General features: G+C 45.1%; 1 protein-coding gene across 7 annotated transcripts; it reads right to left on the bottom strand.

Moving 5' to 3' along the window:
• Positions 1–1452: 1452 nt before the first annotated feature.
• Positions 1453–23085, bottom strand: LOC117729160 (abnormal spindle-like microcephaly-associated protein homolog). 7 transcript variants are annotated; one of them, XM_034529947.1, is made up of 28 exons: positions 22619–23085; positions 22204–22347; positions 20363–21836; positions 20111–20206; positions 19909–20001; positions 19677–19823; positions 19202–19441; positions 19041–19108; positions 18759–18900; positions 18040–18170; positions 15826–16001; positions 15088–15233; positions 14097–14182; positions 13778–13990; positions 13461–13665; positions 12794–12942; positions 12158–12286; positions 11448–11642; positions 8191–11220; positions 7342–7542; positions 5950–6684; positions 5608–5757; positions 5308–5499; positions 4878–5070; positions 4063–4217; positions 2112–2288; positions 1791–1963; positions 1453–1683 (listed from the first exon to the last, which is right to left on the bottom strand). In XM_034529947.1, the coding sequence occupies exons 1-28, from the start codon at positions 22898–22900 to the stop codon at positions 1581–1583; spliced, it is 9225 nt and encodes a 3074-aa protein (XP_034385838.1). In that variant the 5' UTR covers positions 22901–23085; the 3' UTR covers positions 1453–1580. The 7 variants fall into 7 exon arrangements, with proteins under 7 accessions (XP_034385838.1, XP_034385837.1, XP_034385834.1 ...); XM_034529946.1 differs by having other exon boundaries at positions 5950–6715; positions 7373–7542; XM_034529949.1 differs by lacking the exon at positions 7342–7542 and adding an exon at positions 7586–7704 and having other exon boundaries at positions 1455–1683; positions 5950–6937; positions 9019–11220.
• Positions 23086–23499: the final 414 nt, after the last annotated feature.

Here is a 23499-nt window from a genome sequence, read left to right as displayed (position 1 = left end):
ACATCTCGCCATAACAACAAACAACATAATGGAAAAAAACATTATCAACAGAATGTAACAGTTTTGACGTTGTGACAGGGACGTCTAAGGATTCATACCACTTGCACCTAGAGAGGCGCTAGTGAGTCACTGTACAGCGGTGAGAGGTTGTCAATCGAGTTGAAGGTACAAGGTCTGTGAACGTTTAGATAGTTTAAAATATGAAAATATAAATTGTTTCCTCATTACTGCCTTTTGTACGTAATCTGAGAGGGATAATAATGACCAAACATTGGTCTCACAGTAAACTCAACGTTGGCTAACATACAGGCCGACTTCACACATTAGAAGAGAGCAGTGTTATTTTACCGGCTATCAAGAGTTCCGTATGTATGTATTCTTGAGCTGCTATTGGTTCTGGCTTGACTATTACATTTAGAGTGTATGGTCCCGCAGTAGAGGGTAAATGCTGACCCCTATTTTTTCATCTAGGTACTACACATTGCATCTCTTGGAGAGGTAAAATGATTTATATAAATTACATTGTTTTCTTTCTCAGTTCCTCTTCTGTTGATCATTTCACACCCCTTCAGATTCATCCTGTGACCCTGTAGCGGGGCCCAACCATAGTATTTAAAACTAGCTCCACCTCGATCAACTACAACAGTAAAACAATGCCAACACATCACCAATCTGATAATGTGATACTATATCTGGTATGAGGATTTTTAATAGTTTTATTTTTTGTATTGCTGATTTCATCAGCAAAGGATCAGAGTACCTCTCCCAACACTGGCCTGTATGTGTGTACTTATACTTTAGAATAATTCCTGTCATTAACCATGATGTGTTTATTATCTCCTATACGGTGAAATTTCACAAGGAAAATATTGCATTTAAATTCAGCCCATGTTAATGAACTTCAGGGACGATCCACTGGTAAATTGAGATGTGTTTTGATGGTGCGATGACCTTGCCCTCTTGCCAGTAAAAGCTTTAGTTAACTGGAAGTCACATGAGCTGGCTGGACAAATGTGAAAATGATTAACCAGAGAACACACAGACAAATACTGCAAGTTTTGCATCGTCATCTGTCCCCAATTCGATGTGAGGTCCTGGGACAGGGATGTCGTATGTGTACAGATTGTAAAGCCCTCTGAGGCAAATTTGTAATTTGTGATATTGGGCTAGACAAAATAAACTGAATTGAAAAATTGAATTGAATTCATTGCCATCATCTGAAACAATTTAAATAAAACTAATGAAAAAAGTATTTTCTTCTCCTTCTCATCTTGTGTTTCAAAGCGTTGTTGAGTTTACTTACTTAGGTGTCGGGGAAAATAATATGGTTGGGCTTGAAATAATGATGGAAGCTAAGTGTTTCGTTGACCAAACCTGACATTTGGTTGGTAGTCTAAGCCAACGTGTAATTGTTTGTGGCGTCAGCTTCTAACACACGCACGCACGCACACATAAGAAACAAATCCATTTTATTATATTACATGAAAAACATGGAAATGTAAAAAAGAAAACTGAACTATACAAAATGTTTTTTTGAAGTAAAAAAGACGATGAAAATTAAGATTTAAAAGCTGATCCATTTACAACACAATGCAGAGTGTGTGTGCCACCATTTCAATGGCCCTGAGAGGGTCTACAATATCTTTGAGCTTGTCTTTTCTGAGGACCCAATCCGGTGCAAATCTGAAAAACAAAAAAAACGGGGCGTCAATTACCGCCGCAAACACATACAAGCAGTGTATCTCGGACAAATACAGTAATCATGCATACATGCACACATGCACACATACTTTGGCACAGGGCGGGATTTGCGAGGTGTTGCTTGGACTAAGAAGCTTCCATTCATCGATGCGTTCATCTTCTGTTTCATAACAGTCCTTTCGGCGTCCATCTTGTGTTTGCGAGCAGTGAGACGGTAAATACTGCGTATTCGCTCCAATACCATGGGTCGCTTCATAACCTCCTAAAGAAAATGTTAAAAGAAAATGTGCATTACATTTACAAAGCTCTAATAGCCATCCTTTCTTGTTGAATTAGCTATTACAATTGTCTTTGCCTATTGGGATTATATCCAGGAATTAAAGAGTCATGTTGTTGTAGTCGCTACGAACCCCAGCACGGTGCTCGTCTTGAAGGAGGAGAGCGAAAAGGAAGCAGGCCTTGGTGAAGATGCCGCCGCCCTTTTCTGCTACTTTATCGCCGGCCTTCTCCCTGTATCTCTGCAGCAGGTCCAGCAGCGTCTCCACAAAGCTTTCTACCGAATACACTGCCTCGATGGTCTTGTGATACTGAGGGAGGACATTTTGAGTGAGTGGAGCAGAGGGAAGGTACAGACGTGGCATTAAACCCATGTCATCACTTGATGAGACTAAGGGAAAAAAAGTCTGGTGTCACAGAACGAAAATAAATGCCCTCAAGATGAGTTCTAATAATTTTGGTGGACCCTGCGCAAATCATCTGGCGCCATCAGGTCAAAAACTTTTCTTGGCCATTTATTTTAGTTTATGACCAAATACCTGAAAAATAGAATGACATCAGCCTCAACTGTACATGTTGTTTAGTGCTAATTAGCACATGTTAGCATGTTTAGCCGGTTCGATCTCTGGCCTCCCCAAAGTCCACATGTCCTTGAGCAAGACACTGATTCCCAGGTGCTTCACAGCAGCCCACTGCCCCGAAATTACTAAGAATTGGGTTAAAATGCAGAGACCAAAAATGTCATGTATGTGTGTAAAATATGTAATATGACGTTTGTAAATGTCCGCGCTCTAATAATAGGATTATTATTATACAAAGTGAGGAATCAATAAAACCAAACAAACATTCTGTGAACAAAAGGATGGAGTGCCCAACATTTCTGCAGCTGGAGGAAAATGTTCCCTTTTTTCCTAAAGTCAGAATACTCTATTTCCTTTGCATATCTTAAGTTACTTTTTTTTTTTAAAGCCTTAATAACCCTTTAGATCATATCCCTGGTTATACTGTGCACCTATTTTACCATACAACATATGTATGCAAAACAATTTTAAAAAAACTGTAAAACAGAGTATGAAGTTTGCTTACGTCAGCTTGTACCGACCCATTTAAAACCAATAATAAATATCATGACTTCCATCAATTAATCTGCAACTTACAGCGCGTAAGGAGCGATAGATTCTAAGCCAAGCCACTTTTTACAAACTTCGAAACACAGAAACAAATGAATGCTGGCCTCATGCCCAAACTTGGTTTTGCAGAGCCCGATGTAAAGCATCTGTGGGGAAGTGAGAGATCCGAGAGGACGAGGAAACGCTTTGGCCTTCGCCCTCACTGGTGTTAAACATGGGATGTTACTCTCATGTTAGACAAGTCACTTTGTACAAACTAGTTGTTCGGCCCCATGAGCAGTGTTACTACCGCCACATGAACAAGAACGCATCAAACCGACATGATTTAACATGTCATTAAAATAATAGGTTCTCTTAAGAGTATATGAGGAACACTAAACAATTAGCTTAGCTTAGCATGAAAGCAGGAGGAACTAGCTCGCCTGTCAACCCCCTTCCGACCAACTCCCCATGCAACGTGTATACGTAATGCAACAGGCTGATAGGACGTCACTGTGCCCTGCAATATGAATGAAAGATAAATAGCCCTGCATAAAATCCTACGTGAAACAGCAACATGTTGTTTATTGAGATATCAAGAGATATCATGTTAAGATAAGATAAATGCCTCCTGGGAAATAAGTGCACATTGTTGTGTGCTCTACATATAATCACATGGATTTGTGTTGGAATATTATGTTAAAACATATACCGGAAGTAAAGAGTTATTTATTTAAATATTTGCTTGGATTTGAAAATGCAGTTCTTTGGCCCCTCCCTAACCGTGGCGTAATGAGCGAGACTAAAATCCGTATCTTTATATCTTTGAACCTCGAGGTACAAAGTGCAGCTTTTCAAGCCTAAGGACTCTTTTAGAAAGTTAACTGATCAGACTTTCATTGTGTAGTGTGATTAAAAAAGTTAAATGGGGCTCTCGTGCCGAGAAAAGGTAAACAGAGCAGGTATGGGTTGGTACCTTCGAGAGGTTGAGGAGGATCTGGATGGAGTAGGTGATGACGTCTATGCAAGGGACGCTCCTGTTGCAGCAACGGATGAGTGTGAAGATGACGTTGGTGGCTCCGCTCTCAACCAGCCGCTCACAGCACACTGGGGACAGTCTGGTGGCGGTCTCTGCACACACACGCACGCACGCACGCACACACACACACACACACACAAACAAAGGGTCTTCTGTTAGCACTCGCACAAACTGCACCACTGAAAAGACACCTGAGATCACACCCAGTTGTTTTTTTAGATTACACACACACATTAGAATTTGGGAACACACGTCAACCACCTTCTTATGTAATGACCTCATCTTGACAACACAAGCACTTTAGCCATTACAAGAGGAGGAACTTCTTCCCCCACACTTCCAACTTCCCGTTTCTCAGTTTCAGTGGTTACAGCTGGGGGTCATGACCTGCCCAGACAATTAGCGGTTTGAAATAACTGGAATAACAAACTCAAGTCCCTGAAACTTGTACTGATGTCTGTTGAAAGTCCGCCACAGCTGTACCAAATTAAATAATGAATTATTTGATTATTATGATAATCCTGGAACTAATTTTTGATGGACTTGAACTTATCTTGATTAATTGATAGGGAAAAATTATTTAGTTCCAGCCCTTTTTTCCCCTCATTAATTCTGATATTAAAACAGAGCCATCAGAAAAGGAATATTGCATCATGAAGAACTAAAAATGTCAGTCTCATACCAGCACTTGCTCTGTAAGCCAAACAAAAACAACATCATATGGGTGAATTGCCAGAGATGGCCAACCTTACCGAGGTTTCTCAGGGCCTCGAGAATATAGGAGAAGTGTTTGTATCGAAGGAGGTAGTCCAGTGCAGACGACGTCTTGTTGCACAGTTTGTCCTCCTCTCGGACACCGGTGGAGACTTTGCGTAATCGGTGTCTTAATTTCACCAACTTGGCATCGTCATTCAGTCGGCGGGAGCGGTGTCCTCTCCACAAAGCCTGCAGGGAGAGCAGGAAAAAAAATGTTGATAGTTAAATGCCAAAAAGGAGGATAGAAATGGTGTATCGACTAAATTAAATGGTATTCGCCTCGGACGTTCAACTACAATTCATTCAAACCAAAGATTACGATGTCACACCCTCTTCTCAAGTTTCCCTACAGAGATCCTGCCCTTGTTCGTCTGATTTGGAAGACATTTTGGTCACAACAAATATACCGTGAGGGATATTGGGTACCTGAGCTTTGACAATGCCTTGTTGAACCCTCTCCTGGCGCTTTAGAAGGAGGAGCCTGCGGACGGCCTGCTGGATGATGGATGCAGCCCTGTGGCGGCGACCTAACCAGCACTTCACCGCTCTCTGGGCGATGAGCACCTTCCTCCTGTCCTCCAGATACCGCCGCCTCTGCTGCCTCGATCTTACCCATCGCTGCGGGGACAAGGAAGGCAATCGTTGAAAGAAGAGGTTGTGCTGTTCGGCGATTCACTAAAGTCTTCGGAAGTGCTTTTCGGCGCTGCGGGCTCCATGTCCCTGTACCTGTATGGCGATGACGGAATGGATTTGTCTTTTGGCCGACTCCAAAGCCCAGTGGGCCCTCAGAGCTCGTTGCACCTTTATGGCGCTGAGATGGTGGAAGACCGCAGAGGTAAAGCGGCGCCTCCTCTCTGCCGCGGCTCTCTCTCGTACCTGGAACACAGGGGCATGCCAGTTTACTACAAATTAAACTTTTTTAATAATATGGTCAGCTTCTCTCCAGGCAGGCAGTCTATATATTTATTTTAATTTCATCTATCCACTCCAACGTTTGTGAATGCAAACCAAAGGCTGTCTGGATGTCAGAACAACATTAAAAAGTATTTACTTTATAAGACCCATTACCTGTTGTCTTGCAGTCCAGACTCGGAAGTGTTTCTGAAGTGTTATGGCAGCTTTCCTGATCCGGGTGTAGTGGTTCCTCTCCAACGTGCCAAGCTGGACCGCTCGGACCCTCCGCTGAAGTTTCACGGCCGTCTCGCGCGTCCTTTGGAAGATACGTCTTTGCACTGAGCATCTCCAGCACGATTGAATCACAATCGCTGCCTGATTTTGTCCGCTCATGTCCCTCCTCACACACCAACCTCTAAACGCTGCCTGAAGGGTGATGGTGGATTGCTTCATTTTTAGGAACTCTTCCCTTTCCTGCCTCTGAAGAACACAGGAACGATAGAATCTCTGGATGATGATGGAGGCCAAACGCATGGCCTGGTATTTGACTTCCTCTCTGTGCTTTCTGAATGCAGACTGGATCACAGTGGCAGCCCGATGCCAGCGGGCAACCTGCTTTCTGACCTGCTGCCCTCTGTGTGCTGCCTGCAGGACAACAGCAGCACCTCGCATCGTCTGGTATTCCTGCATCTGAACCGTCGCTGCTGCAGTGGCCCGATACCTCCGCTGAATGGTGAGGACGGAGGATTTTAAGGCCAGATACTGCTGGTGTTCACAGTGTGCTCTATAGGCCCTCTGGATAACGCCGGCAGCTCGATGCGTGTGTTTGATCTTCTGCCTCAATTTCATTCCACGACATGCAGCCTGTAACACGATGGCTGCTTTTCTGCACTGTTGATAATGTTTCACCTCAGCGTTTCTCTGGATCTGAGCTCTGAGCCTCTGCTGTAAGACGCAGGCTGCCCAGCGTTGTTTCCTGAAGGTCGACTGCTGTCTGTGCCTCTTGAAGTTGGCTTGAATAACAGCAGCTGCTCTGTGCATCTCGGCAACGTTGGACCGGACACGATGACCCCTGAAAGCTGCCTGAAGAACGATGGCACAATGTGTCATTTTTAGGAAGTTCTCCCTCTGTTGCCTCTGAAGAACACAGGAGCGATAGAATCTCTGGATGATGATGGAGGCCAAACGCATGGCCTGGTATTTGACTTCCTCTCTGTGCTTTCTGAATGCAGACTGGATCACAGTGGCAGCCCGATGCCAGCGGGCAACCTGCTTTCTGACCTGCTGACCTCTGTGTGCTGCCTGAACGATGACTGCTGCGCTGCGCATTTCCAGGTATTTTGTTCTTTGGGCTTTAGCTGCAACAGCCGCCCGATATTGTCTCTGAATAGTTAGGACTGACCATTGTAATTTCAGATACTGCTTGCGTTTAGAGAAGCCTCTGTAAGCTCTCTGGATAGCACAAGCGGCATAATGCCTTTGTTTGATTATTCTTCTGGATTTCATTCCACGGAAGGTAGCTTGAAGCTTAATTACGGCCTTCAGAACCTCCTGATAATGTTTCACCTTAGCGTTTCTCTGGATCTGAGCTCTGAACCTCTGCTGTAAGACGCAGGCTGCCCAGCGTTGTTTCCTGAAGGTCGACTGCTGTCTGTGCCTCTTGAAGTTGGCTTGAATAACAGCAGCTGCTCTGTGCATCTCGGCAACGTTGGACCGGACACGATGACCCCTGAAAGCTGCCTGAAGAACGATGGCACAATGTGTCATTTTTAGGAAGTTCTCCCTCTGTAGAACACAGGAGCGATAGAATCTCTGGATGATGATGGAGGCCAAACGCATGGCTTGGTATTTGACTTCCTCTCTGTGCTTTCTGAATGCAGACTGGATCACAGTGGCAGCCCGATGCCAGCGGGCAACCTGCTTTCTGACCTGCTGACCTCTGTGTGCTGCCTGAACGATGACTGCTGCGCTGCGCATTTCCAGGTATTTTGTTCTTTGGGCTTTAGCTGCAACAGCCGCCCGATATTGTCTCTGAATAGTTAGGACTGACCATTGTAATTTCAGATACTGCTTGCGTTTAGAGAAGCCTCTGTAAGCTCTCTGGATAGCACAAGCGGCATAATGCCTTTGTTTGATTATTCTTCTGGATTTCATTCCACGGAAGGTAGCTTGAAGCTTAATTACGGCCTTCAGAACCTCCTGATAATGTTTCACCTTAGCGTTTCTCTGGATCTGAGCTCTGAACCTCTGCTGTAAGACGCAGACTGCCCAGCGTTGCTTCCTGAAGGTCAACTGCTGTCTGTGCCTCTTGAAGTTGGCTTGAATAACAGCAGCTGCTCTGTGCATCTCGGCAACGTTGGACCGGACACGATGACCCCTGAAAGCTGCCTGAAGAACAATGGCACAATGTGTCATTTTTAGGAAGTTCTCCCTCTGTTGCCTCTGAAGAACACAGGAGCGATAGAATCTCTGGATGATGATGGAGGCCAAACGCATGGCTTGGTATTTGACTTCCTCTCTGTGCTTTCTGAATGCAGACTGGATCACAGTGGCAGCCCGATGCCAGCGGGCAACCTGCTTTCTGACCTGCTGACCTCTGTGTGCTGCCTGCAGGACAACAGCAGCACCTCGCATCGTCTGGTATTTCTGCATCTGAACCGTCGCTGCTGCAGTGGCCCGATACCTCCGCTGAATGGTGAGGACGGAGGATTTTAAGGCCAGATACTGCTGGTGTTCACAGTGTGCTCTATAGGCCCTCTGGATAACGCCGGCAGCCTGATGCGTGTGTTTGATCTTCTGCCTCAATTTCATTCCACGACATGCAGCCTGTAACACGATGGCTGCTTTTCTGTACTGTTGATAATGTTTCACCTCAGCGTTTCTCTGGATCTGAGCTCTGAACCTCTGCTGTAAGACGCAGGCTGCCCAGCGTTGTTTCCTGAAGGTCGACTGCTGTCTGTGCCTCTTGAAGTTGGCTTGAATAACAGCAGCTGCTCTGTGCATCTCGGCAACGTTGGTCCGCACACGATGACCCCTGAAAGCTGCCTGAAGAACGATGACACAATGTCTCATTTTTAGGAACTCTTCCCTTTCCTGCCTCTGAAGAACACAGGAACGATAGAATCTCTGGATGATGATGGAGGACAAACGCATGGCCTGGTATTTGACTTCCTCTCTGTGCTTTCTGAATGCAGACTGGATCACAGTGGCAGCCCGATGCCAGCGGGCAACCTGCTTTCTGACCTGCTGCCCTCTGTGTGCTGCCTGCAGGACAACAGCAGCACCTCGCATCGTCTGGTATTTCTGCATCTGAACCGTCGCTGCTGCAGTGGCCCGATACCTCCGCTGAATGGTGAGGACGGAGGATTTTAAGGCCAGATACTGCTGGTGTTCACAGTGTGCTCTATAGGCTCTCTGGATAACAGCGGCAGCCCGGTGCCTTTGTTTGAAGAGTTGTCTGGATTTCATTCCTCTGAAGGCGGCTTGTAAGATAACAGCAGCATTTCTCTTGGCACTCAGGGCTTGAGTCTCCCCTCTCATTTTCTTGTTGGCTCTGTAACGCGCTTGCAAAACACTGGCCGCCCATAGGAGAGTCTTGTAGTAGGTTCTCTGCTGGTGCTTTCGGAAGTGGGACTGAATCGTTACAGCTGCCGAACGCTGTATATGCAACTGCTTTCTGACAGTGCATCCTCTGTAGGCCGCCTGCAGACAAATGACTGCCGTGCGCTTCGACAGATAGTCCAAACGGTCTTTTCTTGCCAGAGTCACTGCTTTGGACCTCTGCTGACAAACCAAAGCTGCGGCCTTGAGAGCTAGGAACCTTTTTCTATCGCGAACAGCGAGAAACTTTCTTTGAATGATCGATGCGGCTCGGTGCATCTCTACAATCTTGCTCCTTGCCCTGTGGCCGCGGTACACTGCCTGGATGAACACCGCTGCGGATTTCATTGCCCCGTACCGCTGCATCTGCTGATTCCTGAGCTTTTTGGCCCTGTAGCGTTCCTGAATAATGACGGCGGCACACTTGGTGGCGAGGTACACCATGTGCATTTTGTGCATCCTGAACTGCGCTTGGATTGCTCTGGCAGCATCGTGCCTCCTCTTTAGAACTCGTCTCACTCTACATCCTCGGTACACGGCTTGTATTTTTACGGTGGCCTGCTTCAGAGCAGTGTATTCTTTCTGCTGTGCCCTGCAGACCAGAAGAGCTCTGTATCGGCTCTGGATGATAATCGCTGCACTTTGGAGGAGGAAATATCGTTTGCGACATAAAAACTTCCTCACTGAAGACTGAATGACAGTCGCCGCCCAGTGATTTCTCTTCAGCTCTGCCCTAACCCTCGTGCCTCTGAATCCTGCTTGGAGTGTCACACAGGCTGCTCTCGTGTGCAGGTACGCTTTCCTCGTCTCCTTTCCAGCCACGTACGCTCTATAGCGACGCTGTACAACCACGACACAGGCCATCTTGGCTCTGTACTCCGCTTGCAACACGTGGCGCCGGTAGTGAGCCTGTATTAGCGTTGCACACTGGCGCCGCTTCTCCATCGTCTTCCTGTCTGCTCTGCCTCTCCAGTTAGCCTGTATTACAAGCACCGCGTTCCTGAGAGCATCATAAGCCTTTTTCATCCCGAGAGCCAAAACAGCGGCTCTGTACTTCTGCTGAATCACAGTCGCAGCTCTTCTCATGACGAGGTAGTGCCGCCGGGCCACGTGCATCCTGAAAGCTGCCTGCATTACCGTTGCCGACTTGTGCCGTCTTTTCAGCGACTCCCGAGCCACTTGTCCACGATAAGCTGCCTGTATGGCAACGGCGGCGCGTCTCATCCTCGCAAACATTTGCCTTTCCGCGTCTCCCACCACGGAGGCCCTGAACCGCCGCTGGATTATGACTGCAGCGCATCTCATTTTTGCCATCTGCTTCCTGACAGCATGCCCTCTGAAGGCACTCTGGAGGACAATGGCCGAGCGGCGCTGCAGCCTCAACGCCCGAAAGCGGCGGCGCTGTGCGTGACCTCTGCTCTGGGCCTGAATGAGCACAGTGCTTTTCTTGATCTTTCCGTAGTGATGGAGACACATCTGCATTCTGTACCAAGACTGAATCTTTACGGCGGCAACAGCTCTTGTAGCCATTTTTGCCACATGCCATTTCTTAAACCCAGCTTGTATCACTTTGGCAGCTCGGTTTTCCTTTTCTGTTTTCTGGGTTTTCCATCTTCTGTACCCTCCCTGTATTTTTACCACTGCGGCTCTAAGGGAGAGATAATGGTCCCGATCTCTTTTTGCCAGTGCCCATGCTCGCGAGTGCTTCCGGATGACTGTTGCCGCCCAGTGAATTCTTCTGTAAGCAGCGGCTGCCCTCCTCATTCGCCATTGTGCTTGGACAACAATGGCGGAGTTTCGGAGGCGTCGGTAAGCCCTCGAGGCCGAAAACATCCTCCATTGAGCCTGCATGGACGAGATAAGAAAATATTCAAAGAACAGTTGCAGGTGTCCTTGCCGCAAAAAAATGGACAGTTGAGCAAACTTTCACCAAGAGCATGTAAAATCAGGACCAAAGAGAAACACAATCAGCCAAACAAGAACAAGCCTCTTATTACTACTGTAAAAATATTTGTTCATTTTTAATGAATTCTAGATGAGACACAATGTGAGCCCATGTAAGCAACACTCACCTGGATGACAGTTGCTGCTTCATGCTGCAGAGCCCGAAGTTGAGCCTGTTTTTTGAGCCTCAGCCTGTTGCGGGCTAAGAAACCCCTCCAGGCTGATTGGATGATCACGGCAGCTCGAGTCTGCCTCTCAGCTCTGCGCTTCTGTAGAAAACTCCTCACGACCAACTGGATTTTCATGGCAGCCATGTTTCGTTCCTGTGTCCCCACAAAAAAGAAAATATAGAGAAAATGAAAACAATTAATTGTTACATTTCTGCAGATTCACGTGAAAATTCTCTGCATGTCCATCAGTGCGAGCAATAAGATAGCACATTACTCGATGACTATTTCACACAAATACAAAACCTTAATTTCAATGTAAATCCCTAAATACAATAGGAAATACTAAATATTGCGCAGCCATTATTTAATGTATCTCCTGTAAACGGTTTTATACAAATATTGTATATGTAGCTAAACTGACAAACAGCAGCTCCACGTTGAATAGTGCAACCATAACTTAAGTAACAACTGGCACTAAGTTTGTATTGCAACCACCAAAAGAAAATAAAGCCAAATATGAAGACGGAAATGAAAAAAGCAGCAAAAGAAAAACCTGCAGATTTTTTTTAAAGTGACAGATTCAGAATTTAGATGGCTAAATGCATTGCATGGATGTGCTGAAAATAAAATATGTATCACTTTGCAGTTGTGCCCAACATTGAACCAACCTTGTAGAGCTGTAGCTGTTTCTGTAAACGGTACTTCCTCCAAGCGCCCTGTATGACCCGAGCTGCTCTGCTTTCGTTCCTCAGATCCAGAAGACGGGCACACAGGAAGGACAGGTATGACATCACAACCTGGGAATAGACAGACGTGGATGAAGGCGCAGGTGGAGCACATTTAGTGATGGATTTAGAGCGGTCATTAGTCAAAACCATGATTACTTTATCCTTGTGAAATATTCTGTGTATTCTTTCATATTTGGAAAGACATGTGAAACATTTCCATTTGACTTGGTCTCATATTTGATCATGAAAGCTTTACTGGACACTGTGATAAAACTGTTACATCCTTGACCAACTAATCTGTATTTGCCTTTTAAAAAAATATTAGAAAAGAAAGAATTGCTGCGAATTAAACTGCATGAAATAAAGACTGTCTAAAAAGTATAATAATGATGATGATGATGATGATGATAATAATAATAATAAATAATAATAATCCAGACAAAGGACAAAGGAGACCGTAGCCAAACAACCTACTATGTGCCTACACTCCATTAAAGCCGCTCAAATCCCAAAGCATGCAGCAATAACGTAATAGATCTGTGTCTGATAAGAAGTGTGATCAGTGTTTGGTCTCACCTTCTCGTTGGGGATGGTGTTGGACATGTCCGCTGGGTTGATCATGGCGGGAACGCCACCCAGGAAAGACACTGCAGCGTTGACCAGTCCGAAGTTGTTTTTCTCATTCTCCAGCAGCTCTTTAAATTCCACTGATGGAGAATCTGGGCCTGTTCACGAAAGAATAAGAGCAACAGTCATCACCGTCCCTCCAATGTCCTCATAATGTCCGTTAAAAGTCCTTTATGAGAGATCACAAGCGTTCATTTAATCTTTGAGCCATGGCGTGCCATCAATCACTTTTTCTGAACTCCTCCCATTATTAAAAAAAAACAAAAAACAATAATGGTCTTTCTATCCTCTGAAATGACCACAAATTCCATGTAGGTGCAACACATTGATAATTTGAGTTAAAACCTGGCACTCATTTAATCTAGATATTTGTTTTACTTTTCAATTCATTCTCAAAGTCTGTGTACTTTATTAACAGGTGGATATACTGTGGATAAAACCACCTACAAATCCCCAAAATGCACTGAATATATTATTATGCTGCAGACGCAGACATTTTCCACACTCTATTATACCAAAAATGTCTCTGTGATGTGACTTTATTTTGTATTTATTTATAAGTGCACCCAAGCAGACGATTGAACTGACGACACCGTAGCACACAGCTGACACGTACCGTTCAGGCCCGTCGGCAAGGAGCCAAAGGAGTTGTCGGAGTCGCTGGCGGAGCAGTTGAGCTCCAGGCGACCCCTTGGCGAGCACTCGACGGTCTGCGTGGTGCTGTGACTGACGGCCCTCACTGGCAGGAGACTGGGGTGGTAGTGGTGGATAAGGTAGCAGAGGACGCGGCCATCCGAGAACGTTACGGTGAAGTTTTCCACCTGCACAGACGGACAAGAAACTTCATTTGTGGGTTTTTTACAGTTTGTTTTTTATTTAGGAAAAAAATAATACGCCTGACAACAGTGACAACAGCAGAGAAATGTAGCTCGCCTTCAGATTGTAGAAGTCACACACGGTTCGGACCCAGTCCATCAGCAGAGTAATCTTAGTGCTGCTGTGTTCGTACGGCGGCCTGGTCTTTGAAGGAGTCGGCTGAAGGCCCCGGTCGGCCCTCAGGGACGCCAGCGTCCGTTTGGTCCTCAAGGTTCTCCTCAGGAAGCCAATTTCTTCCCTCAGCTGAGCCTCATCCAAAATAGTCTCCACCTTAACAGATCGTTTGATAACAGCATTTAAAAAAAATTCTTTACACATGAAAAAAAGAAAAGAACTAAGGCGAGACAATTTTCACTAAACTAAATCTGGTACGCACATGAAACGCAAAGATGATCTTCCACAAGAGGCTCAGTGTCTTCTCTCTGTGTCCATCCACAATGTCTCTGGAATCAATATTGGATCCTGAAAAGAAACAAACGATGCTTAAAGTCCGGGTAAAGTAAAACATTACATCGAATCTGAGCAATGAATACTGCTTATTTTAATTTTTGCGAAACCTGATTTTATATTCTTGGCCATTTTCTTTTAATTATTCCAATTTGGCTCGGTGCTTAAAACCCATGTTCATCATCTGCTGTGATAAAGATCAAATACTTATTTTTTTGTTTCATCTGGACTCATTTTTGCATAACAAATGTTCTCAGTTTTTGTTCTGCTTTTCTCTGTTCCATATCTTTGGGTTAGACCCTTTTTATCGGGACAAATATTTATAATTTAAAGACATGGCCTTGAGCTTTGGGAATTTTATGACGGGGACTGCACCACCAAGAACAATAATAATGACAAATAATTGTCAGCTGCAGCTTAATAGGACTGTTCATTTTGTGTTTGTTCTTTAATGGTTGTAGAACCTGTTTAGGCATTAAACGCTGCCGTCGCTGAAGACATGTCACGATTTAAAAACGCCAACTTCAGGCATTAGGTTTGGTCTTTTAGTGATTTAAGCAGGCAAAGTTATTGTGTTACTTTTCTAATTCCCTTCTTGTTTTTCGTCCTATACCGCTCACTCACTGTGACACTTGTTCATTTAATGTGGATGCACAAACACAAAGAGTCACTTTTAGATCAGCTGTGTGTGAGATCAAACAGAAGGTGTGCTGTGTTCACGCTCAAGTAAAAGATGTGGTAACGAAACTGTGTCACAAGATGGAAAAAGCAGCCCAGAATTAAATACACAGCCCGCGATGGAGAACAGAGGAACTTAAAAAAGAAAAAAAACGATGGAATCTCATTTTATGGAGGATAAACGTTCTTTCAGGTAGAGCATGTTCCAGTTTGCAAAAAAAAGATAAAAAATTCAGAATTACCGTGTTCATCCTTGAGGTCCACCCCTTTGCTTTTGAGCACTTGCAACGCCACGTCCACGTTGTGGACCTTCTGCAGGCGGCTGATGGCTGGCAGACGCAGCTTGGCTGACAAACTCCAGTCCTGGATGAGGAGCTCCATCACGCGCCTGGAAGAGAACCCAAACACATGAAAGACTTTATACCGATTCGTTTGCCTCTTTTCTGACCTCTTTGGTGTTGCGTGCTTGCTGCTGTGGCACTTTTGATTTTCTTCACTAGAATGAATGAATGCTGGTGGATTGAGTCATAAATGACCAGAATCTACATCATGACAGACTTTAACTACATTGTTCACTTATAAATCAGCCGTGACAATTTGCAATCCTATCGAGCATTTTTTGTTTTAACATTTGACAAAAGATCCCACCACCTGATGGCCAACGAAGATATATCTCTAGGATGAAAGATTCTTGCCAAAGATCTTGTAGAAAGGGTTTGTGTACTTGTGTAATTAAATATGTAAAAAATAAACGTCAAGAGACACACAAACGAGACTGAACCAGGATCCGAGTGCAGTACTGTTACGCCGGCAGGGCAGTTGGAGAGAGCATCCTTCAGTGAGGAGATCTCCAGTCTGAGGCACTGAATCGCTCCCAGCTGCAGGGATACTGCCGTGTTTCTGTGCCCGACCTCCGAGAAAAGCAAATATCCCGTTGGGGATCGGAGCGTTCACATTAGGATTCATGCCGTCTCACTCACACTAGACGAATGCCGCATTTCAAATCAACTGCCAAATTCTTCACAGCGAAGTTGAACTCGTCCAGGGGCCTCTGAACGTGGAAGACGGGTAACCCCATGTAGCCGAGATGTCGGGGGAGGATCCCTTCGCCGCTCAGGAAGTCCCTGGAGAAGGCCAGGAGCAGGTCTTTACTCGTCTGTTGAGGTAAAGAAAACACACACAGCATGGCAGAGTTTCAGACCACCCATACTAATGAGATGAAACACTGTAAACAATGTAAGAAAAAACATGATAGTGGGGAACGTGAGGTTCACTTATTGATGGCTGTCAGGTCAGTGAATTAAAAAAATAAATTAAAAAAAAACACATACCAGTGCATTTTCTCCCTCTCAGATACAAAAATGTAGATATGCTATGTATTATGTAAACACCTGCAGTCCTCGGCCCGAAAGGAATTCATAAATTACTGCACATCTGGTAAGATTTGGTACGACAACATTATAAGTTATTTTTCCTCTCATTAAATCCATCTGTTGATCATGAACATGATCAGGAAGTTATAATTGATCCATGTTGGCACCACACAAGTTAACCCATTATTAAAATCTGTCGGGGTGACAAATGTCTGCTCTCGTTACAACTGAAGCGGACGGCGCGGCACAGAAACGGTTACGTCCTGAAGGAACAAGGGGTGTAGCCTTCACTGATAGTGTCGTTACAGCTGTATACTGGCAGTTATTCAAAGAGAAAAAAAATCTTTAATTTGTACTGACATCAAAGGCCCACTGCTCGGTTTCTGTATGACCTACAGGTTTTCTGACCCTTTCACACGAGACTCTAGGGTTTTTTCTTTCTGGCAAGATCTCATTGACGCATAGAGTCAGAGTGGCTCAGAAGCTACAGACATTTAAATTTGGGGATGTCATTTTAGGTGTATTTGCTCCAAAATAATGGAGGGAGTGAAAGAGGTTAATTAACACATACTTAACCCTCCTGTTAAGTTTGTTTCTTAGGTACAGCAATGATGTTCCCGGGTCAATGTGACCCGGTGAATGTTGAATCATCCAAAAGTTGTCAGGAACCAAAAGAATCTTTCTCATGGGGTTATGTAGATAAATAGAGACACCTGTGCTGTTCAGGGTCATATTGACCCCCTCACTCACAATCAAGCCAAATGAGTCATAAGGATTTGTATTGAAAGTAAACTTTATTTATAGTGTTAAGATGCATCAATTATATTATAAAAGATGACCGAAGGCCAGCGCGCAGTCGTTCTCTTGGTGCAGTCGTATGTATCTGCAGTGTGTACTGTTGGGAGGACTGCTCAGCAACCCTTTTGGATGTTTCGCCCCTCCCCTGCTAAGTGTGGGCACAGTTTTCCCGTGGGGAAAAATAAAGGTTCCCGTCAAAATAGTATCTGTATTTCTCACACAGGTGGGGTCGTTAGAAAGAGAGTGTGTGTGCGTCTGAGATTGGGATGAAATAGGGTGTGTGTCACTCTGTCAGTCAGTCAGACTATTAGAAATCCTATAGTACCATATTTATTAGGAGAGACATGAAAGAAACCCCTACATTAGCGTTTCATGTCCAATAAAGGTTTATTTAGGGGGAAAGTGAGAAGATGAGAAACATTCTTTAGTCTGCAAAGTGTGATTCACGTGTGGTGATGGGCACATATCAGGATAGAGATGGATTCCCATAACAAACACCAGATTTTTTAGTTTGAAGTTTGAAATGTGTACAACTTTATATATGGGGCTGTGAACAGGTGTGTGTGTATGTATGTATGTATGAGAAATGTGGTGAAACATGGTGGGAGGGAGTAAGAAAGACTGACTCACATTTACAAAGAAAGAAATGGTCTAAACTTGACACTTCTGACCACTTATAGCCTCCACTTTCACTGCCGGGTCAAATTGACCCGAACATTATCTCTGTAATTATTTACATTGATTACAGTAAATAAGGTAAGCAGAAGACGTTTTATACAGAAATATTTTCCCTAGGTCTTCAAACTTTGAAACGGGTCAATTTGACCCGCAACACAACAGGAGGGTTAGAATAAGCCGTGATATCTCTCAATAATGGAATTATCAGTATCCGGGCCTCAAGACAGTAATAAAAGACCAAAAACAAATGAAATCCAGATAGACAAAAACTAAAATCACGGATTATTGTGGTTTTTTTTATATATATGTAATGCTTGTTGTTGACATGGGAGGGGTGTGGCCTACCTTGAACTCTGCATCCAAGCAGAACAGACAGGGGTCGTGCTCAATCAGCCGGGACTCTTTGGCTTTGTCCAGGAAACACACCAGCAGGAGCAGCTTCTTCAGAGTAAAGCGAGACAGCGCCTCCTCGTGGCCTAACCGAGAAAGGGCACCGAGATATTAACACCAGAACAAAGTAACACTGTTACCTTGGTTACGTTAAATCTGAAAAAGGACACAACATTGAAGTCAGAAATGTAATTTGTAAATTGGGACAAACTATCCAGGGACCTAATTTTATCCTTTTGAGAAAATGTATAATTCCAGTAGAACTGCAAAGATTAGTTGATTGAAAGATTTTTAAAATAAATTGATTGGCAACTATTTTGATAATAGTTTAATTAGGCAAAATCTCCCAAAAATGTTGGTTCCTAACTTCCTAAAATGTGCAGATTGCAAATTGAATATCGGAGTTTGATCTGAAAACCCAATACAGACTTAATGACAAAATAAATCACTAGATCAGGAAATCTAAAAGTTTAGTTTGTGTCGTTTAATTAAAAGTTGAACTTTTAGCCAAGTTCTACATTTTCAATTAGCTTCATAAGGATTTATTATTTTTATTTCTGTGTGCTTATGATACAGCAAATAGGTTTACATTTAAGTTTACGGTGGGAAAGAGGAAACACAACCCGAGCCAATAACCAGCTCAGACAAGACAACCGTCGATGCTCCTCGCTTACCGTCTTTGTAGAGGTTAGGCACTTTGGCGTGTCTGAACTGAGCCGCGATGTCCGGGTTCCAGAGCAGCCGCTGGAGGATGAACAGAGCCAGACCCAAGGCGTCGCTGTTGCTCTCCAGCGAGATCAACTCCCCGAAGATCGTCTGAGAACGAGGCAACACTGTGCTTATTGCTCAGCAAGCGGGGCGTGCACAGAGAAGACACTGACAATTGAACCCTTTGGAAAGACAAGTTAAAAAAAGATTTTAAAAAAGGAGAAAGAAACATGGTTGTATCGGAATACCTCGAGGCCAATCCGTAACCACAGCGGATTGTATGAAAGAAGCCAGTTGAGGACTTTCCGGCGTTCCCCTGAAAGACGATGAATTAAGAGTTAATGTTACTTAAACATTTTTTTTTTTAAAGTCCTTCATCGACAGGCTGCACGATGTAATGTTCCGTCACCTATGTCCTTCCAAAGGTGGCGGTCTTTCCGGACGAGCAGCCTCTTGGCCTCCACCTCCAGTTCCAGCCTCTGAATGGCCTTGACCGTGGCCTCGGAAGTGAACAGCTGGCAGGCGGAGCGGCGGAGGCGGTTCAGCTTCCGCCGGGCCGTGTAGGTGCTGAAGGACATCTCCTCTTTGGTGGGCGCTCTAGGCACACTGCACTTGTCACCGCTGCCCATGGCGAGGGACACCGCATTCACTGCACAGGAAACAAAAACGGAAGAAAAGGCAACGTTTAGGACATCGAGAGCTCGGACACTCATTCAAATAAAGATTCCACTGCGTGTAAGTAGCGAAGTGTTCAGACTATAATAAAATCAGTCAACAAGCAAGTCAAAGAGCGTGAGGATTAGATATTTCCTTGAAACCAAACACGACACAATACAAATCACTCCCCCATCGTTGGAGTAGTGGAAGCTGCTGCTGAACGTTACCTTCAGCGACTTCAGTGTTGACTTTAAAGTCGTCTGGGGTGAGGACGTAGTTGATCCACCACGTGAATCCCCTCTCCTGCTTCTCGACCCACCGCTCATCGTAGAACATGTTCTTGGCAGCAAATGGCATTGGGTGTCTCGGTATGGCTGAGAGGAAAAAGAATAGTTGCAGATGACTAAATAAGATAAACAAAAGCAGAATACCCTTTCACACCAAGAAATGATCAAATACCTGTTTGCGCCGGCTTAATAAAGGTCAGTTTTGACTGCGCAAGAGCAACCACTCTTGCAGTCTTTACTGATGAAATACCAGCGGACCGGGCACCTGCGAATAATAGAGGTAAAAAAATAAATAATAATTTTGTATTTTATCACCTATTTATGTTGGCAAAACTCCCAGACAGATCTTCACTACAAGTAAGTCATTTTAATACCTCTTGAGGAGAGTTTTGAGCTCGATTGCTTTTCCTGGGCAGGAGCCATGGACCTTGCGGTCCTTAGATACGAAGAAGGCATTGATCGCACAGAGTCTGAAGGAGAAAAAGCATCACAGTGAATACACAGGGTCCAGGATATGTAACAGATGTTCCTAGATAGAAGAAACAGCGACAGCATTTTTGAGATTCTCCTATCCAACAACATCATGGTTTATCATCTTAACACCAATATACTTCCCACTTGCTCACCTGCGGTTCTCGGCGGTTGCCTCTGGGATGCACTTCTCCTCTCCTGCGCCGATCGCGGGGCCTCGACTCTTACGGCGACCCCCTTGCTCCTTTTGACACGCTCAGCTTTCCCGGCATCCTCAATCTTTGCGTCGCTTCTCAAATACTCCTCGCTCTTCCTCTTCTTGCCCTTCCCCGCCACGTGAACGGGAAAGGAGTCCTCCTGCACGAACAGGGGTACCGAAAGGGTCGGAGAGGCGTGTTGTGTAGAGCCGTGGTGTAAGGGGGACGATGAGCCCAGGGGCGACAGAGAGGTGACCGTGAAAGTGGCGGAGGCCGGGGCTGCGGGAGGCGGGGATATGGCTGAGAAAGAGAAGCGAGCAGGGGCCAGAGGTGGAGGGGAGGTGACGGGGAAGGTGACGGGTGGAGTCGGGCCAGAGGGGGTAACTTCCTGGGCATGATGTCTGTTATCACATGGGGAGCTGGCAATCTCAGAGCTTTTCCACACCCTGGTTTCTGTGTCTGGGAGGATAACGGGAAGGCTTGGAGTGACTGGTCCAGACTCACTCCGGTCGCTGCCGTCAGACAGCTCAAGGGTTTTCTCCAAAAGTCTTCGCCGTGACTTTTTTATTTTCCTGCCACTTGAATGGGTCGCCTCCGCCAGTGGTGGTGCTCTGCTCTTGGTCACCGTGGCAGATGCGAAAGAGGCCTTTTTGACCTTTTCCTTCGCACCACCGTTCTCTGAAACACAAACAACCTCTTTGCTGACAAAGAACGTGAGTCTCGGCTCACTGGACTCGGACCCCTGCGGGCTATCGGGTAACTCTTTGAGGCCATTTCTGTCCTCTCCGCCGCCAAAAATCCCACTCTTGGATTCTAGCGAATCCGAGAAGCTGCAGCTGGTGTCTCGAGGACTGGTGTTAATGTAGCTCAGATCAGAGTCGATGAGGGCCAGGGCATCTTTCAAAGAGGGAACTGCCGTTCCAGTTAACGCACTGTCGGTGTCAGATGCAGTGAGTGGGCCATTGGACCGAATACGAGGCATGAGCTTCTTAAACGTGTCTGGGGTCCCGATAGGCGACAGCGTCCTGTTGAGCATTTTGGTAAGATCTGTGCTTGCAGACATGTTGCCAGAGTCCATCAGCTTTCTGGCTGGGATGAGGAGGACAAGGGGAGAGTTCCTCCGAACATTCTCCTGGTCCGACAAGCCCAGAGACCGTTGCCTCTGGGTGGAAGTCAAGGCCTTCTTCTCCTTGGATTTCTGAGAGTAATCGTCAACGGGACTGAGGTGGGAGACGGGTCTCGCTCCAACAGCTCTGTACTCGTTGAGAGAAGCAAGTGGGCTGCGTGGCTTTCTCTGTTTGTACTGTGGCTTTCGGGACACTTGGAAGGTTTTATTGGCAGCCATCTTCAACGGCTGTTCTGTTTTCTTTCTCCTTGGGGCAGCTACCGTTTCCCCCTCCCTCTTGTTTTTGATCTTGTCCCATAAGCTTGTCTGAAATGCAAAAGAGAAACATGAAATGTATGTGCCGCGTCAGAATTACAGTCCAAGACCACTTGTTTAGGGTCCCTGATTATGTTTGAATGAGAGATTGTTCTCTTTACTAATCAAACAAATTACGCCAGAATCTTTTGTTAAAACTGACTTCATGAACGCACCATCAAACAACCTCATCATAACGTCCACCAAAAATAAATTAAATGTTCTATAATAAAAGCAAGAAAAAGGACAGCACCCTTTCACACTTTTGAAATTAAAAGAAACATATTTATATTTATAGTTTTAATTAGAAAAACCATCAATCAATTTTCAAACGAGTTTCCTACTCATTCTGCCCATCAATGAATTGATTGACATTTACCTTTTTCTTTCTCGGTGCTTCCGCTCTCCCCAGCAGCACAGCCTGGTGCTTGAGGACCCCGTTGGCATTAAAGAGGATGAGCTCTCTGATTCCACCTTCTTCTGTCGGAGTCCATGTTACTGTCAAACTGAACGAGTCCTCGGGCTGCAAACATATATATGTACACACATAGTGATTGTGAAATAAGGAGATACAATAACAATCACATACATACATACGTATATATTAATACATACATAGTGATTGTGAAATAAGGAGATACAATAACAATCACATGGCTCAACAAACCTCGAGCATGACTGACAGGTTATGTCTCTGCGGGACATGTGACATTACCAAAGTTGTGTCTGTTCGTGTGTGACGTCGGTTGGAGAGAAGCTGGAACAATAACGTTAGTGAGGAACGTTAACGTTACCTGAATCGTGAACGGGCTGCGGTCCACAGAAAAGCCTTTACTCGAGGGGATCTTGTCAACGGTCACCTCGGCTTCTGCGCCCTCCGTCGGGTTCTCAATGCGCAGAACCACAGACTTGGAGGTTCCCAGCTTCACGGTACCGAAAGTCACAAACGGAGCCTTCGAAAAGAGGGTCAAAACCAAAACTGGAACATCGTTTTCCTTGTTCGCGTCGCGTCTCTTTGCTGGACTTAACGTTAAGTCTAGAAATCCTCTCAGTGTTAAAGTCTCCGCTTCAGCCATTTCAAATGTTAAAAAAGTAGCAGCTCACTCCATGCCCCGCAGTTAGCTAACTAACGCTAGTTGTTTAAAACGTTAGCGCTGCTACTAACGTTAATGCTGACTGCTCACAGCTACTCGATCTGAGCCGGTATTAGTCAACTAGCAAACGTTCAGTCAGACACTTTCCCCTCAACAACATCGCGAAAGACAAGGGATCTCATTTGAAATTTGGTCGCGTTGTTTATTCAGCCAATCACAAGCGAGGGTGGCTACTTATTGTCAAATGGGTAAAGAGAATAGCTCGAATCCATACGAATACACAGCTGTCGGCCAATCACTTTACGACCACATTTTTAAACTGCCGTAAGCCACGCCCATACCACGAGAGGCAAACAAAATACGGAGCGGTGTGGGGTCTCTCCAAGCTTATTTAAAGCCAAATAAATACTTTATGCTCTCGCTAAAATGACCATACCTAACCCAAAGCAATGCTAAGTACCGAACCAAGTCTTAATTATTCAACATGTACATAAAGTAGACTGGAGCCCATGAGTGGTTTAAAAAGCTTGCTCCATTTGCTCCAAACATTTTACTCTTTTAACAGAGTGATGTTTCTCTAT

The sequence above is a fragment of the Cyclopterus lumpus genome, chromosome 4 (assembly GCF_009769545.1).
Source record: "Cyclopterus lumpus isolate fCycLum1 chromosome 4, fCycLum1.pri, whole genome shotgun sequence".
Taxonomy (NCBI): domain Eukaryota; kingdom Metazoa; phylum Chordata; class Actinopteri; order Perciformes; family Cyclopteridae; genus Cyclopterus; species Cyclopterus lumpus.
The sequence above is the reverse complement of the archived record's forward strand: the minus strand, read 5'-3'. Positions and strand labels throughout refer to the sequence as shown.

Bases quoted from the DNA above. Each gene is read 5' to 3' on its own strand.
- LOC117729160 (XM_034529943.1), bottom strand. From the start codon at position 22,900: ATGGCTGAAGCGGAGACTTTAACACTGAGAGGATTTCTAGACTTAACG. The intron at 20,207-20,362 runs GTGAGCAAGTGG...TTTCTCCTTCAG, and splicing joins GCAACCGCCGAGAACCGCAG to ACTCTGTGCGATCAATGCCT. The intron at 19,109-19,201 runs GTGACGGAACAT...ATCGTCTTTCAG, and splicing joins CCACCTTTGGAAGGACATAG to GGGAACGCCGGAAAGTCCTC.